General features: G+C 44.3%; 1 protein-coding gene across 3 annotated transcripts in view; it reads left to right on the top strand.

The window, feature by feature from the left end:
* The window catches only part of bbs9 (Bardet-Biedl syndrome 9), a 138,217-nt gene that overhangs the window by 52,188 nt on the left and 68,012 nt on the right, over window positions 1–18,017 (top strand). For all 3 annotated transcript variants that reach the window (XM_029254286.1, XM_018757164.2, XM_029254285.1), the window contains one exon: window positions 284–436. In XM_029254286.1, coding sequence (XP_029110119.1) covers window positions 284–436 — 153 coding nt within the window. The remainder of the gene's footprint in view (window positions 1–283; window positions 437–18,017) is intronic.

Below are 18,017 nucleotides of genomic sequence, written 5' to 3'. Positions count from 1 at the left end.
TGTATTTCCTGCTCGGGTTTTATGGGTTGACCTCCTACTTTCCAATCCCTTGCATGTGAACTGAACACTTGCTAGGGTCAGAGCGCTGTCTTTCTCTTAGTTTTGTTTTAAGCCTGGGGCTTTTGTATTCTTTTTCTGTTTAATTCGTATCGGAAATGAAATACAAAGGTACTGAGGTGGTACGACTTAACTGGGTTGATTTTGCTAGTTTGGGACTCAAGCACCCGCAGCTTCATGCTGGGCTGGCTGCAGCTGCAAAGGCGATGCTGTGGTTGCGTTGCAGCTGCGGGTGAATGCCGAGAAGTACCAGGACCTGCTGTCAGAGAGGGCAGTGCAGTTTCGGGCCATCCAGCGCCGGCTACTTACGCGCTTCAAGGACAAGACCCCGGCTCCCCTGCAGAACCTTGACACCTTGATGGAGGGCACCTACAGACAGGTCAGAGTCTGTCTCGGCGTACACATACTCCCGCACGCAAACGGAGAGTATTTGTTTCTGCAAGAATGCACAGATACTCGTCTGTTGTGGCCCAACCTTTCATTGTGGGGTTTCACCTCTTCAGATGCCTTACATTTCAAATTCATAAAATGTAAATATTACAGTTAATAATAAAATGAAAAAAAGAACATTAACTGGATAGAATACAGCACACTCACCCCACATTATTTTCATCCTGTTTGTATTTGTATAACGTGTCCTGCTGGTTTTCATTTATCCGGTCTGCAACATCCCATCATCGGTCCCTCGCGATAAAGCGAGCATCCATAATCAGAATTGAGAGAAACTGCGAGAGACACTGCATTATGGGAACGGTGTATCCACACTCTCTGTTGCTGCCTGGCACCGTTCAGTCTTTTCTTTGCATCCTCTGTTCGGCGACCACCACTATGCTTTAAATGTGACATTATTAATTTATTTAAATGGCACATATAGCCTTCTTCTTTATAATACGTCTGCTTTATGAAATCCTTTTTCAGGTTGGAAAATGCAGATTTTGGGACGAAATTGTATTGCGATGTTTCACCATTAAGTCTTAATTCAGATTTTCGATCTTTTCTCCATTTATCCGGAACGACTTAGAACCGATTAGCGAGCGGTAAGTGTACAGTATAGTTCCCATTGAGTGAGAGGCAGTTGTGACCTTTGCTTGCAAACCACACTGTTGATCTGGGCAGCAGCAAGTCCCAGGAGGGCTGTGGATTGTACAAAGAGCTGAAAACCATAGCACATGGCTAAAAGCTGTAGCTTTCTCCTGGGAAATCGTGCGCAGATGAGCCACCAGACGATGATTGGCACCGTGACAGCCAGGGTGAAGTGGTTTGTCTCCCTCATCTCCTTTTCGCCTCACTATCCCCTCCTTTCGTCTTATTTTGTCCCTTTCTCTGTATCGCTCTTCATCTCAGCAACTGTGAAAGCTCAGAGTAATTATTGCCAGCCACAATGGGTGGATTTAAGGGCCTGCTCATTCCGCTGGAAAAGTGGTTCAGAGACAAAGGACAGACAGGGGGGTGCAGGATTCAGTAGAATGTAATTTCAGCCGTCACTTTTGGAGTGGTGAGCCAGCCAGGAGAGGCTTTTGTGTGTTAAATGCGCTCTGCTGTTGCTGTCTCCTCCCCTGTCCCGCTCTCCAGGCAACATCAGATGTGTTGCTAGTGTGAAGCTCTAGATACAGTAGCTCTCTGTGCTCCTGGTACAAATATGTGAAAAGCATAATGCACTGGTGGTCACATGTTGAAAAATGGTCTTTAATCTTTTCATTTGGTACAAAACACTGAGTCTTTTGGAGAACAGTTGGGTTTTGTCTTGCTGCTTTGCTTTCTAGGTCCTTCTTAGTGTCACCTTGTCAGCAGACTATTGCAACCATAGTCAGGGACTATATTGGTAGGAAAAATATTTCTTGTTGTGGAAAAATTTTAACGTTACTGTTTTATGTTTTGTTGTACATGTCTCAGCCTCAGAGACACATACTGCAGAATACCATGAATTACCCAGTTTTGCCTATCAATTTGAATACATTTACATCTGTGGGGAAAAAAATATTGGCACCCTTGCACTTTTTGCGGATAACTCAGTTAGCTCGAAAATTAGGTTGAATATGACAAAAGTATCCGGTCCCCACGGTTTTTTCCTTCACTGTTAATATTATAAAACATTTGTTACTGATTAATAACACCATAACATCCTGACCAGTTAGTGTAAGACTGCAGTTAACTCCATCCTGGCATATTTTGTGTTTTCAGACTCAGATTACCTCCGCTCACCCTGCTCATTCTCGCTACGTTCTGTGGTCTCATCAGGTGTCTCATTAGGGTTCAGAGTTTAACAGTTCAAGAACAAGAAGGGAAAAGTTACATCTTGAAAGTGCTTCAGAACTGTACCCCACCTGATTTGAGTCTTTGTTTATTAAATCATGTGAGCATCCTTCTGTGAGTGGTACGTGCACATGAACATGTTATAAACATACCATGCAGTCTGTCATGTCTTTGCACAGAAACACAGATATGCACAGACAGACTGTTGCACCTACTGCTTGGTCACCCTCGAACCAGCACGGTCTCTCGAGTTCTTATCGTTAGTCGTTCAGGACTGCGAGGCTTAAACAGGAAAAAGGTCACGCGTTGGTTTCTGATGACTCGGCCGGCATGTGGATGTCAGAGTCTTGGGGTCAGTGTGCAAGTGAAGCTCCTTTGCCTGTCTGGCAAAGCTCTCCTCGCAGATGTAAGAGTGATGGGAAGAACAAAGAGCCTCGCCTCACAGCTGGCTGGTGTCTGCCTTCAAAGCTAGCGGTGAAGTCAGCATATCTTTAATTTGCTAAAGAGGCCCCGCTCGGAACAATTAGGTGATACGAGAGGCTCGGCTCGTGGGTTCACGTGCGAACGCTGCGCCGAAGTCGGGTTATAGAGGTCATCTTGGGCTGCGGCTGGGAGAAGTTGCTAAGGCGGGGACGAAATTGGGACTTGTCAAAAAATACGAGTATTGGGTTCGTATCATGAGCTGTCACCTGTGCAAAGACCAATCCGTGAAGTAAGAGTGGTAAGAGAACACGGGCAAAGGATGATGCCGAAAGGCCGGGACAGGCGCGTTCGCTCCGGCGGCTCTCCTGTTCAGCGACAGCCGTCGGGTGCATTGTGTTGCATATTGTGTCTGATATAAGGTTTCGTTGCAGTCCTCGAGCCCAGGCTGGCTGACCAAAGCCCTGCTGTCAGCAGAGTTGCTACTAATGCAGGGGCGCTAGTGGGCCTTGCTAATCGGTAGGCTATCAAAAGGCACATTAGTCCTCGGGATGCCCGTCGAGCCGAGTTGCCTCCTGTTTCTTTTACTGACACACTATACGTACTGTAATGTATACACGCCATAATGGAGAATATTGATAGCTTTTTACATGCCGCACATTAAGATTAATAATTTATATTTTTTAAATGGCTTTGCGTCCGTGAAATAAACCAAAGGATGTATACGCATCTCCGTAGGCTTATTTCATGGATGCATAAATTTTTTATCTGGAATGATTTCAGTCTTGTGAAATGCATTGTCCTTTTTAAGATGAGGCAAGCGCTGCAAATTGCGGTTGCCTTTCAGTCTGCGCCAGGTGTATTACTCACCGCTGGCATGGCTTCAGTTCCCAGTTCTGGATTTGGACTTTGACTAGTTAGTACAGGGTTGACATGTAGGTGGAGACACATCCTAACTGTCTTGCTGCTGTGAAGCACATGTGCTGTGCAGCAGGAGAAAGGGGCGTTTGCTTATAGGAAGGCCTATTCAGTGTACCTTGCAAAGGGGTGACCGTGATGGTTCTAGTGTTATGTGGCAGTTCTAGACTGCTTGATTCCTTATGGTGAACAAGAAGAAGAAGACCTTGGCATTGGATGCTCACATCTTGGGTGGATCTGCATGTACAGTATGTTGTCTGCCTGCTAACTTCTAGTAGCTGCCTGTATCAGGTTCTGTATTCTGGTTACGGCCTATAGGATGGTCACAGGACTGTCGCCTTAATATCTCCGGGACTTGATCTATCACTTCACTTCTGCAAAAGGCATGCAGTCCTCCAATTCTTGTTGCTTTGTGGTCCCCCTCATAAGGGGTGCAAATCTGAAAGTTTGTCAGTTCTCGGTTTTGGCTCCATTGCGGTGAAATGAACTCCCTTTCTCCTTCAGAGCTGCTGAATCCCTTTCAGCATTCAAGAAACATCTCTTTATGACCCACTTTACTCCTGATCTCCTGACAGCTACATAAGAAGAAGAGGAGGCCTTCTCTGGCTCAGCTTACTTCCAGTCATGGTTTTCAGATAGGTTCAAACCCCCCGATTGAAACAAACACCACACTAGAGCATCTGAATTTCCCCTTTTCTCATGGTCAGCAGTACACTGTTCATCTGTAACTCCATAGATTCTTTAAATACTATGAGTAAGTAATGTCTTATCTGAATACTGAACTGAGGCTGTGGGGAACTGAAACCTGAGAGTAAACAGTTAAAAAATAATCACCGAGTTGGAAAGGAATAGATGGATGTGTTTTGGAGGCGTCAGGCTCTGTTCAGAAGCCCTTGGTTTTGATTGATGAGTGCTTGTGGTCATCTGTTTGAGCTGTGTTTCACGTGCACTGGGAACATAGCGTGCATGACCCCTGAGAGCACAGAAAGGCTCCACACCACGGTCACATGCGAAACACAGACCAGAAAGAGCGCAGGCACAAACTTTTGCCTTTTCATGTGTACTACATATCCATTGAGTGAAAAAAATGTCACAGATACATTTTCTGAGGTTATTATTTTCTGAGGTCATTTTCTGTTCTAAAATTGAGCAATGAGGTTTGTTGAAATTGTTTTTACTGTAAAATCATGACAGACATTATTTCCTGCTCTGCGATCCCTCGACTAACTGTAGCACATCAATTGTTTCTTGCCTTTGGGACTCCATTATTACTTATGGTCCCTATCTGTGTACTTAATCTTTTGTTTTTGCTTTGCTCTGCATGAGCAGTACAGTACATTCTTTATATAACCAATGTTTTAAGGCAACTGTCGGCATGAAGGTGACAAAAGAAAAGTTTATGTATATAGAAAAACTTATATATGTTACTACTAATATACTTAATACTCATATATATATAAAACTTTATATAATTTATTTACAGTGATATTGGCAGGGCTTTCGATGTAATGAGAGCTCGATTAGGCAGTTCTTCGCCGAAACCTTGTGATTACTCTTGTGATTTGACTGACACTTTTACCTGTGACTGCTCATAGGTGGCCTTTAGCTGTCATTCAGCCTGTGAAGCGGTGACCTGGATCTGATGAAAAAACACATCAGTTAATGCTTGAAAAATATTTCTGCAGGGCTGGAGAGAAAATAACCGTGTCTATTCTAGCTCGCCATGAGTGGAATTTGAGTGTGCCTGCGTGGTTCCCTGTAATTAGCCCGGTTCAAACGGAGAGGTGTCCCTGGAGAGACTGACATTGTTACTGCTGTTCTTTCAGTGGGACTTTGGTGAGAGTTCGCCGATGGAGCTGCTCTGAGCGGCCCAGATCGCTCCTTCCCAGCTGGCCTCACAAACACAGCACTCACTGTATCTGAAGGTGGCAATTAATGGCTCACTGCCCTTGGCCCTCTTTGGTGTGGAATTGAGCTTTTCATGTGCTGCTCCTATTTGTGCCATACGTGAAGGAATGAAAGTGCAAGTGTGCACCCCACACTTGTCTCTTGGCACACACTGCGGTGTTCACACAGTCACCCATGTATGCGCATACACACCTGCGCATCTTGCTCACCCACACAGTCTCTTGCTGCATTGATGAAGTCATTAGTTTGCTCAGTTGTAAATACCATCTCTCCTTTGCAAAGTTTTCAAGAGTTTCTACAAGGTCTGGTAAAGCGGTTGTTTTACTGTAGTCAGTGAGGAAAAGTCACGGTCTCAATCAGGAGGATTCCTGCATGGGGTAATGTACATTGAGAGTGGCACCTACCGTTCTCACATATCTATGGGCATATCTATGTAATAATAGTACTGGAAATAACAGTTGGGGCTCAATATAAGTGTAATGAGTGACAACTGAGTAAATATATTACGACGTTATTTGTGGAAAGGTTTAACTGTAGTCTATTTGGTGGTTTAGAAGCTGGATGCCAGCAGTAGAATTTTAGTGTCCATTGAAGTGTGTATATGGGTTATGGATTATAATGTGCACCTCAGAAGTTCATAAGGGACACCAAGTGAGGGAACACACTATTTTAGTTTCCTTGACTGATTTATTATGCAAAGTTCTGTTTTTGTCCCCACAATGAGCTAAATTTGGAATTTAACAGGTGAGAGATTTTCATGACACAGATCTAACGTTGCTTCCGAATTGTTGCTAAAAGGGATGCTGTGATCTCTTAGCTCTGGAATGTCCCTGTGCACCACCGCGCTTAACCCTGAATGAAGGGAGAATTGTAATCTTAGCCTAGTAACATGTCAGAGAAAAAGCACGTGACATCAATCCAGCTGGGAAGGGGTTTAATCAGATCAGACTGTTGATGTCAGGTTTAGTGTTAGTTGTGTGACGATGTGGTCAGGTCCCCCGTTGACTCTTTGTTTTAGGCTTTTAGCGGTCAGCAGGATTATGCATGTGGTGCTGAGACTGGTGCCGCACCAGCTGAGCAGCTCTGACTAGTTCCCATACAGGACCAGAATGTTACGGGACCACGAGTCAGACGTGCCCGTCGCGAACCTGGGACCGAACGTGTCCTACGGCCCCTGAGCAAGAGCACTGCTCTGGGGCTTTCCCGGCATCTTCAGCCAGCACGTTCTGTGTTCTCTCTCCAATTAAGGACAAATGCCAAGGAAGATTTAGTGTTGTGCTCTTTGATATTTCCAGTTTGAAGTTGACGTTCAGATTAGTTACATTTATTCATTTGGCAGACACTTTTCTCCAAAGCAACATACAGTACGGTGATTGTTAAGTAGCATGTAGTTGATACCTCTGTCCAGGGCGACTTATGATGTTTCTGTTATTGCCCTATGTACCGTGCCGCCTCCCGAGTGATTCCCAGCAGGGATTGGAAAGACTCGCTAGGTCTTTGCTTGACTGCTGTTTCAGCTAATCCAGATGAAGTCGCAAACACTGTCTTTGCCTTGCACGTCTTTGTGTATGGACTCTGAAATGTTGCATTAAATGTTTTCTTTGTGATCTGTTTGATGATGATAAAATGGAGTGTAAAATGGTTTGATGTTTTATACTGCAACCGGCTCTGCACGAAGACAGCCGAGGGCAGCAACCTACAATCTGTGTTCATATGTTGTGTACCTGGGAAGGACAGTGTGCGTTGGGGTAACGGTAGGGAGTTTGGGCTTCAGGCCTCTTTGACCCGGGAAGCTTCAGGAATCTGTTCCCCGTGTGCTTGGACTCCCCCAGCACTGGCACACACCTTGTTTTCTGCATTCACAGGCTCACAGAACCTGCGTATAATTCTGCCAGCTGTGCCGGGGATGTGAGCAACACGAAGGAAATAAGATGACATGTGTGTTTTATGTAGTGAACCAGAGCAACGCTGCCATTTCCAGCAGCGACTCCTCTGCATCACCCACAGCTTTTTAACCTGAGACACCTGGTTGTAGTTTTCCAAGGAAAATATTCCTGGGTTCTATGAAAAAAAGAGTTTGTGACACAGACTAAGAGACATTCATTGTCTGAACACTTTAAACCCAGCTTTACTGTGTAAATGGAAAACAGGTAATTTAGAGGTAATTTCTTTAAAAAAAAATCTGCATCTTTATTCTGCACATGTGATATTTGAGATGAGATTGAGATGTATACCGCTTTGGAAAAAAAAAGCGTATTCTGAACGAATAAATATAAATCTGTTTAAAAAAAAACCATACACATACATATATGCATTTTTCTTCACTACCAGGGACATTTTTCAGTTGGAAAGTTTGACAACACACTTGGTTCTTTTTCTTCTGTTCCTTTTCTCTCTCCTTATTCTGTTGGAAATACAGTTGCACAGACAGGACTTGTTACTGATAGATGGAAGTATCAGATTGTTTTATCATTGGACTCTTGGAGCGCCAGTCTTATATGGTGCTCTTTAGTTTCACTTCCTTTGTGAAAGGTGTTGTTTTCCCTGCACCGTGGTTTGTCCCACGTTGCCCTTGGCTTCCACCGTCAGCTGACACTTGGCTTCTTGGGCGAGGAGAGGCATGAAGCTGGCGCAGCCTGTGTGTCTCCCTGCATGAGGTGCTGGAAAACATATTTAAAGATAGTAGCATCTGTATGGATGAGGGCAAAACCTTTTTACAGGAGGTTCTATGATCTGCACTGCAGGCTCTCGAGTGCACAGCCCTGGGTATATGCTTGTGTCACTGACTGACAGATATATGACGGTTTCACTTTTTTCCAGCTGTCTCTCTTCTGGAGCTTCATTGTTAAAAATAAATAAATAGATAATAATAATAATAATAATAACAACAACAATATATGCTTTGGTCATCAAACCTATTATGGTAAATAAGATCCTTGTTTTCCTGGTATTTTCTGTAGTTGATGCCAGTCAGTCACCTTTAATTTTCAAATTCCTTCGTAGGTACTGCACTTGTGTGTGTGTGTGTGCCTTGCATGAGTGAGTGCCTGTGCACATTAATGGAATTGTTGTATCTGTCAGTGGAAAGTGAGAAGAAATTTGTTTCTTTGAATTAGCTGATGTATAACTCCTGAGTTTTGTCATTGCAGAGAAAAAACAAGCCAGTCAGGATTTAAGGCTGCATATGTTGGCTGTGTTTCTTTCCTCTCTGTTTTGATAAATTTTAGGTGGAAAAGAGGGATCCGAGACAGGATTTATATGTCACTTTATGGCCGGGACTATGAATGAGAGTGTATGTTCCAAGCCAGGATAAGGCTTTGGCAGGCAGCTGTCTGCTGGTCAGCCTGGGGATAGGGGAGTGTTGCCATGGCTACCAGAGGCATAATTATATTTCAGGCAGTGTCAGTGTGAAAAACGTTGAAAGTCTTGCGAAGGAACTGTTGATTTACCTCATTACTCTGTTAGCCCTGTCCAGTGGAGTTTTACTTGGGTTGGGTGCACCAGTGCGTGTATGTGTGTTTCTGTGTGTGTGTTAAGGTGTGTGCACGCAAATGAGTTAAAACATTACTGAGCGGTTTAAAAGTCTTGAGTGCTGCCTTATTTTCCCTGTGAATGGTATCCTTTGCCAGCAGTTTCTCGTAGGTCAACATGTCCTTTGTAGCCCCTTCTCTAAGTGGAGTGCGGGGGTCGGGGGGTCGGCGGCAAAGGAAAAACCTTTCCGCCTTTGCGATTACTGCAACAATGAGAGTTTTATAAGATTACAGATATTTACTCTGTAATTAAAATCGCTACATGGCAAAGGCCAGTCGCCACAGTGGCAAATTGAGGATATTTATCTAGTTGGAAAGTAAAGTTTAGTCCTCTTTTTCTCCATACGTGGCTGTTCAAAGGAGACCATTCAAGGACTTTTTTCTTGCCGGAGAAAAGCAAACACGCGTCTTGGGAGCAAACAGTCCATGTGAAGCCCCCCCCCCCCCCATCTCCCAGTCCCGGGCCCCGTGCTTTAGGGGAACAATGCAAGCACTGTGCCCCCCCACCCCTCCAAATGAAAGATTAGCGCCTCTGGAAGTGTGTGAAGATCATGAGGTGGAGAGGTGACGGTATGAAGGCCTGCAGGTGGCGGGGACATCGGCAAGCGGCTGCATTTCTACTCCTGTCCCTGCGCTCAGTCAATACATGTTTATTGTAATTGCTTGGCTTAAATGGGTCTGCGGGACCTTTTATTTTCAATGAAATAAGAGTGCATAAATGATAATGAAAGTAAGTCTCCTCTTTTTAGAAATACGTGTTTTCAAATGACACTTTTGGTGCTGTAATGGAACGGAAAGAAGGCAGTGTGTTTTTTGATGTGTCATCTGCTGGGAATAGCTGTTGAGTTTGGTTTTGCTAGCTTTAAGGACACGTGTAAAATATACCAAGGTTGTTTATCATCAGCATATTTTTACATATCTTTTATTTATTAATATGCAGTATGTCATGTGTATGTGACAGTATATTTTCTTTTCAGCGTGGAGTCCTCCCTCCACGCCTGCTCTGGTGTTATGCGCGCCAGTAGAACTTGGAGATATTTCGGAGGTCAGGGAAATGTTAAAATGGTCTGTTTTCAGGAAACGTGATCGCATTGTAAGTACACTACATAAGTCATACAGAGTTATTACAGTGCAGTGGGGGGAATGGCCAGGTCGGTGACTGTGTATAAAAGTTATCCCGCTGGCCTCGTCCAAATGCCTCCCTTTTGTGCATTTCCTGTAACCTGGAGGTAAATGAATTGTCCTCCATTTGGCTGTCTGCACAAAAGGTATAAATCAACTCTGTAACTTTGGGTCCCTCTCTGTGCAAAGTCAGACATTCAGAAAAATCTCATATTTAAGATGTTACAACTCATTGTGCAAAATTTATGCATGTGCTCTTCAAAGATTTTGTGTTGTTACACGATTACATTAAGTTTTAGCCTTTTAAAAAAAATAAGTATTATACAAAATTTTTGAAAATGTATTCAAACTTTTATTCATCCCCAATTTTTGTTTTCAGTTATCACTTTTTTGACTTCTTTCATTGCTTGCGTGTGTCCTGTGATCCTGATGTTTTTTTCCTCGTTGATGGACTGTCCTAACAGATACAAAGCAGACTTGCTAGTACGCATAGCAGCAGTGAAAGAGCGTATTATATTTTGATGGCTTTCCCATTGCGTCGAGTCTCTCTCACTGCGGGCCGTCTATTGCTCAGACGTGACGGTGGAGTTCTTCACTGCTCTGGAGCTGCTCCGAACTCTGGGGAAGCCATGTCAGCACCTCACCATGGAGTGACTTATGAAGCAATCAGACTTTGTCCTTACTGCAGAACTCCTCATGAATATTCATGTTGCTTTTGTCACTCCATCGCAGATGCAGAGGAGGAAGCGCCAATTGGCCGCTGCAGATGTGCAGAGACTATTACAGGGAAATGTTTGGGCTTGTGCAGGACTTCCATGTCACCAGTGAAAAGTGTTGCCTCTCTCTGCAGACTTCCAGGATCTCTTTAAATCATCACTTTAAAGGCATTTGCCTGGTGGAGCCCGTAAACTCTCATTTACATTCATTCATAGGGTTAGGGGCACTCATCCAAAGTGCTCTGCAATTCAGAGTAAACAATAAGTATTTCCCAGCAGGCGAAGCCCTGTAGACACAGACATGTGATTGTCAAAGTACTGTTAGCGTGTCTAATACCACCATCTTTTGACACATCGCAGTAGCTATATACGGAATTCTTTGTGATATCAAGTTCAAAGGTAATCATGATCGATGGTGTGCTGTCTATAGCAGTCAAGCAGATGCTTTTTGAGGACCTTGTTGAATTTTGACAGGGATTCAGCAGCTCTGAGGGACAAAGGGAGCTCATTATACCACATCAGAGCCAAAACTGAGAACTTTACATTTTTAAGGCAATGTAAAACATAGATCCTGTAGCAGGTCCGCTCTATAGCGGTCTCGTTTTTCACTCATTATTGGCTTCTCAGACATAACTGCGGCTAGGTTTTACCGTTATGTCTGTCTGGGTTTGCTTACCCTCAACAATTAGAGCACAGCCATCCTCACTGTTACCATAACAACGGACAAGTGTGTTGCCTATCAAGCACATGTGCAATCTAGCTTGGTAAAAACATATTGCTTCCTGCCAATTAAAAATTTGGCTCCATAAAATATAAATGTGTTTCTATAAGGTCATGCATATAGCGACGAATAAAAGTGAAGCAGACGAGTAAAAAAGAATTTTATCCCTTTACTGAATTCTTTTTGTTTCTCAAGTTTGAACTTGTTAAACGGACAGTTTTCTTCTTTGTGGGTGTTGGGGGGGAGTAGGTTAATTGAACAACAAATATAACGATAGATAGATGTTGTGGAGGAAGAAAATTCAGAGAATTCCACACTTTTTATTTACTGCGCTACTAGTGGCCTCTCCAGCACTTAAGAACTAATATTAGATGTATAATGCTATAGAATTGGGGCCAGAGTGGAAGTCAACTGGTTTTTGGATTACAGCAGGCTGGGAGGTGAATTTGAAGAGCGGAGGAACTGTTAATTAAAGGGCCTCGATGTGAGTTTGCTAAAATTAGTAGAGAAAGGTCATAGTAATTAGAGGGCTGGGAAGGCAACTGGGCTTCTAAATACGGAAGCACGGCTGCAGCATAAATAAATAGACAAACACGAGCTGTTCTGCCGTCCGTCTTGGTGTGCAGAGTGTCCAAGTCGCCATCCGTATCCAAGTCCATATGTTCAGCTAGCAGAGGATATATGGCCTTCTGGATTACCACTCCTCTGTGATTTATTTCAAAGATCACACATCCAGCCTAAGTGGAATGACGTCTGAAAAATCACCCTGTATTTCACTTAGTGAGTTTCCCTGAAGACCATAGAGCTGTACCTGGAAACTTGTGCAGATTTAATTTCACTTTCCCTGTTGTTGGGTGCTCAGTCTGATGATTTTTTTCTCTCCTGGCAGTGTCAAGTCTCGTAAATACAGTTTTTTGTGTGTTCTCCTCTGGTTCATCAGGAATTCACTCCATGCCTCCAAATGAGATGTCCACCACGAAATGCTATTGTCTTAATCTGAGCCGGGAAAGCAGACAAATTGAAGCCATTCTAGACCCGTTCTGTTTGTGTCTGTGGCTCTGTGAGTATCTGTCAGAACATTATTGAAGGCCTCTTTCACTGCCTGTAGTTTCAGCACAAATCATTGACAGCCTACAGGTTGGAGAAATATTGCATCCGCTGCTTCCGCATTATTCCCTTTAAGACGGAGGCAGCTTTGATGGTGATCAAACGCTGGAGCGTTCCCATATGGAAACGTGATAAGGATCGTCTCAGATCGTTGGCAACCCGGACTTGACTCTGTAGCCTTCGCTGTTGCAAGCTGGTAACCAGCACTTCTCTCACCTGTTCAGCGTTTCCCACTCCAAAAGCCAACTCTCGGGCTGCTTTCTTGCAAAGATGAGAGCATTGGAAATTGCCCCAGGCTCGGAGGTCCTCTTTGTGGTCCGGGTCAGGTCCAGTTTCAGGCGGTTCCTTCCGCACACCCTGAGGGGCCCACCGGCTGAAAGAAGGCCCAGCTTGTGGTTTGCTGCTGCGGCCACCCTTCTGGGAGGTATAACCAGCATGCCACATGTGAGCAGCGTCATCGTCCTCCATGCGGGAGGTGGTACAGCCTTTGTGTTGATCCCTGTTTTGGTTTTCCTCTCTCTTGCTTTCTTTTCCCTCGTTTTGCTCTCCTCAGGACATCTGTTAAACGGTGTGTTTTTGCACACTTGTCCTGGGCTGACTGCCATTTGCAGCCACTCCTCTAATTTTCCCCTCTTGTGGAGACCGCTTGGCGAAGTAGCGACCACCCTAACATCAAGGAGGACCGAATGACCTCACCTCCCGGGATGTCTCTGTCGTCACGCACTTGTACGTGCAGAAAATCCCTGCAGTTCTGCGCCTTGAAGGTCTTTTGCTCATCTCTCTCGATCCAGAACCGTTTTCATCACAGCCATGAGATCGCAGGGAGCTCAACATCTTTTACATCTAAGTTCATGTCAATCTGGCGTTTGCTTGTTGATTCTTTGCTTATTTTAAACAGGTCTGAGGCTTGCGTGCCATCCGCCACCGTGTCGTAATCATCGCATCCAGTGTTCTGGATTCTACTGATATTTTACTTTCATAATCACTTATTTTCAAAAACAAAAGAAACACTGTCAGTCTTGATCTCTGGCAGTAATTTCCCACCCTTTAGCTGGCTGTATTGTGTTACTTCCAAATTTAAAGCAGCACTACTGTGGATTATAAGTGCGGACTGTGCGCTTGTCCTGTGGTTGAAATTAAATGATAGCTTACTATCAATAACTGCTTGTCCAGTGTGGGGTCATGGTGATCTGAAGCCTATCCTGGAAACACTGGGTGCTAGGCAGGGTACCGTGGATAAAACAGCAGTCCATCACAGGGTAGTTGCACACAGCACACTACAGTTAATATAGGGCCACCATTTCACCTGAAAAAAGCATGTAAATAGACTATGGGAGGAATCCCTTGCAGACACAAGGAGAACATGCAACTCCTCACACACTGGCTGATTCTGACCTATGTCTGATTGCAGAGCCCAGGTGCTGTGAGGCACCAGTGCTACCTGCTGTACACCATAGCAGCTTTGAAGAATTTCATTGCTGACATACACTCCTTATTAAACATAAATTACTTTACAACTTTTTTTCTTTGTTTAGGTATTTTAATCTCAAAGAAAAGAGTGAAAAAATTCATTTCCTTTCCTGCTGCCTGTCTTCAGAGTCCTTGCATAACAGTGTCTGAAGGGGTGCTGCAGGAGCGGGAATGGGCTTGTTCATCACACGCTATGGTTTGTCTCTTCCACGGAGGAAGATGGGACATCTCACAGTGCTTATAGAGGCTGGAAGATGCTATCAGGGCTATGCATTTTTCCTGGCCTTTTCTTTACTTGATGGGTGACATTATAAACAAGGATTGTTTCTGACAAGCACCCTCTCCTTATCAGGCTGGCTGCTATCTCTGCGCCTTGGCTAAAGACAATGGTGGATGCTGTCTGGGATCACTTGCTTAGCATGACGCTGATCTGACGGCTTTGTGCTCCATTCTTTTACCCGGAGATACTGTTTTCTCCATTTGAATATTGTCTCTGGCAGGAACACAAAGGGGATAAAGAGGCTGCCGCTCGTCTGCTGGCCCCAGTGTCCTGTAAACAAAACACGGCGGCGCTAGCGCAGCATGCCTCCATCCATGCGAGTGTCTGTGTTTGTGTGTGCAGTAGCACGAGAGACCCAGCGATACTGGTTAGTACTTCCGCAGTGGCTGGTTAAGCTCAGCAGTAGATTTCAAGGTACTTATGTGCACAGACCCCAGAATGGCATCCTGGCTATTTTATTATGTTTAATTTTATCTTTCATGCTTAATACGTACTTTCTTTTATTTTGCTGTCATTTGTAGCTAACCGTTTCATCCAATGCAAATTGCAGTGTTTGGGTTCTAAGCTACGTAGAGGTGTGTGTCTTTTTATATATACACACACACACACACACACACACACACACATATATATATACACATATATGTAAAACATTAATTCATTCAACTGATGCTTTTCTCCAAAGGGATATATAACGTTAAGCTGCTTACAATTATTTATCCATTTATACAGCTGGATAATTTTACTGGAGCAATTTAGGGAAAGTACCTTGCTCAAGGGTCTTATAGCAGTAGGATCCAAAGGGAGCAGCTGTAACCCTTATGCTATCAGCTGCCCCCTGTGTGTGTGTGTGTGTGTGTGTGTGTGTGTATATATAAAATAATGAGGAGGGAAATTTTTACCAGAGTAGTATCTTTCTAAAGGGTGCTACACCAGAACTGGGGATTGATATATATATATATATATATATATATATATGTATATATTATGTTAAGTGATCAGCTGGAAAACGTGTAATTTTCCCTCGGATGGATTGGCTCATAAGCATTATTCCCCCTATGTTAATCTGTTGCTTTTACAGCTCCTTATTTTCATTGGCAGAACTCACTCACAGAGTTGAAGTCTCTCTTCAGTGCCTAAGCATGATTTATAACATTTGTCATTTTTTCCTCTTTTTTATTTTAAAAACGTCACTCCTAAATGCGTACTCGGTCTCCTCTCTCTGTGTCACTGTAAGAGCTGTCAGCAGCTGCACTCCACTTCCTGAAATTATAGATTTGTCCTTGTGCCACATAGCATTTTGCTGAAGAAGAATCTGTCATTTTCCTCCTCTCTGCCTTACACTCTGGATGTTTTTCTGCCATGGCTTTCCGTCACGTCACTGTGTGTGTGTTTGTGTGTGTATGTATGTTTGTTTGTTTGTGTGTGATGGGCATGATGGACTCATCAGTTGTGTGACATTAGCAGAAGGGCCGAAGTGAGTCCTCCGAAAACCCCCGTTCACGCAACAGGTGCTCCAGGTAGGATGGTCCCTCAGCCAAGAGTCTGTGTCTCGTATGTCTTGGAGCCGGTGCCTCCTCTGGGCTTTGGGTACTGGGGGAAGATCTGTTACGGGCATTTTCAACGACTGATCTGAAGGGTCAATTCCAGAAGGTTCATTGTTTAAGCTGGAAAGGAAAGAATCGGTTTCATCCCACTGTTGAATTTGTAAATACTTTTGAGCTTAGTTGTGAGGTCACCTGCTCTAGGTCCACCTGCTCCTTGGTCTTACAGTGTACAAAGATACTGCCCTCTTCAAAGTGGAGACCCTAGACAGCAGCGGTGCTGTTTCTGGCTTGGATCATCTTAATCTGCTCTAGATCACTACAAGGTGAGCTACACGTGATCATCACAAAGGACTTCTGAGCAGATGAGCCCCAGAGGGAGACCTGGTCCCTCTTTTGAGATCTTTATGGAATTTCATCATCTATTTCTATAGCCCAGCTGTCAGTGGCCATCCTTCCCTCCTTCAGCAGCAACTGCAGTTTTCAAGTTAAGGAAAGACCCCATCCATCTCTGGCCTAACATCATCCTGTGGGTGACTTCAGTCTGTTCTCTGCCAGTGCGTACTTGTCTTTTTCATTTGGGGCTCTTGTGTTCCATGCATATGGATAAGCGTGTGTGTGTGTGTGTGTGTGTGTGTGTGTGTGTGTGTGTGTGTGTGTGTGTGTGTGTGTGTGTGTGTGTGTGTGTGTGTATGTGTGTGGTTGCTGGCTGGCTGGCTGGCTGGCTGGCTGGCTGGCTCTGTGCTCCACCACACTGGGAGATTCACCATGTCCCTGCATTGTAAGCCACAGTCAGTGAGAGTCTATTCCAAGCCGCCACATGCCACCCACATAGTAACTCTATATATACACAGTTACATAAATATACCCATACGGTGGCACACACACGCAGATGTACAAACTCCATCTTCACCATGCCTCTCTGTGCTGTTCTGCACCGTACTTTGCTTGCGAGGCAGTCATCCATCATGCCAAGTCTTTGGCTTTCTTGGAACCTTTCAGCATCTCAGAAGACCTACTGCTCATTATTCCTTTTGGTGGAGAATATTTGCATAAATTGTGTAACTAAAGAAAGTCAGTTGTCTCTCCATCACCTAACCTTTGGGGCTCCACTCGTGCAACTTTAGATGTATTCACTGAGCTGATTGCTCTCTCCAAAGCAAAGCTTCAGTGATTTACCCAGTGGTACAGCTGGGTCATTTTTACTGTATTGCTGCAGGGTAGGTAAGGGCACTGTAGCAGACTTGAGCCTGTATCCTTTTGGTCCAAAGGTGGCAGCTCTAGTCAGTATGCCATTAAAACAAAGTATGTTCTTTGGGTCTTGTTCTGCTCTTTTTGAGTATGAGGAGCACGATGAGCATCACCACACATGGGAAAGCGTCTGCTGTTGTCTGCCCCAGATCTGAGATGCAGTTTGTTGTAACATTCCAGTGTATCCTGGGTGGGTTTTTTTGTTTTTTTCTGTAGCAGTGGAGGGTTTGTGACCGAAAGATGGCAGTGTGATAAAGTGTGTTTTGATGGCCTCAGTTCCACTTTTGCCCCGTAGGATTTTTTAGGAAGAAGGAAATCTATGATGGGCCTTTGACAGCGGAACTTGAATTTCTCCAGTAAATGTCCAGAAATAAAATGGTTGACAGTGTAAAGTATAAGTTGGCTTTTCTGTGCAAGAACATGCCTTGGGCAATTGGACCGCAGCACTTTCACAACCAGGGTTTAGTCCATGGCCCCTTGAATGTGATGCTGTGACCACCACTCTTACTGCCTCCAGCCACAGCTCCTCCTTGCCGTCTTGGGTGCTGCCAGCGGGTCCCAAAATGCCGCATAACTTCACTGCTGTGTTCCTGGAGTTCTGGAAAAACCTCAAGTGTTTTTTCTAGGCCTGGTCACTGCTCAAGGTGCAAGCAAAACCAGGACCACAAAACCAGCAGTCGCCCTCACTCGCTAAATTTAAGTCATGTTTATTCAAAAGGA

The sequence above is a fragment of the Scleropages formosus genome, chromosome 8 (genome assembly GCF_900964775.1).
Source record: "Scleropages formosus chromosome 8, fSclFor1.1, whole genome shotgun sequence".
Classification (NCBI taxonomy): Eukaryota; Metazoa; Chordata; class Actinopteri; order Osteoglossiformes; family Osteoglossidae; genus Scleropages; species Scleropages formosus.
This window is presented reverse-complemented; position numbering and strand designations above follow the sequence as displayed.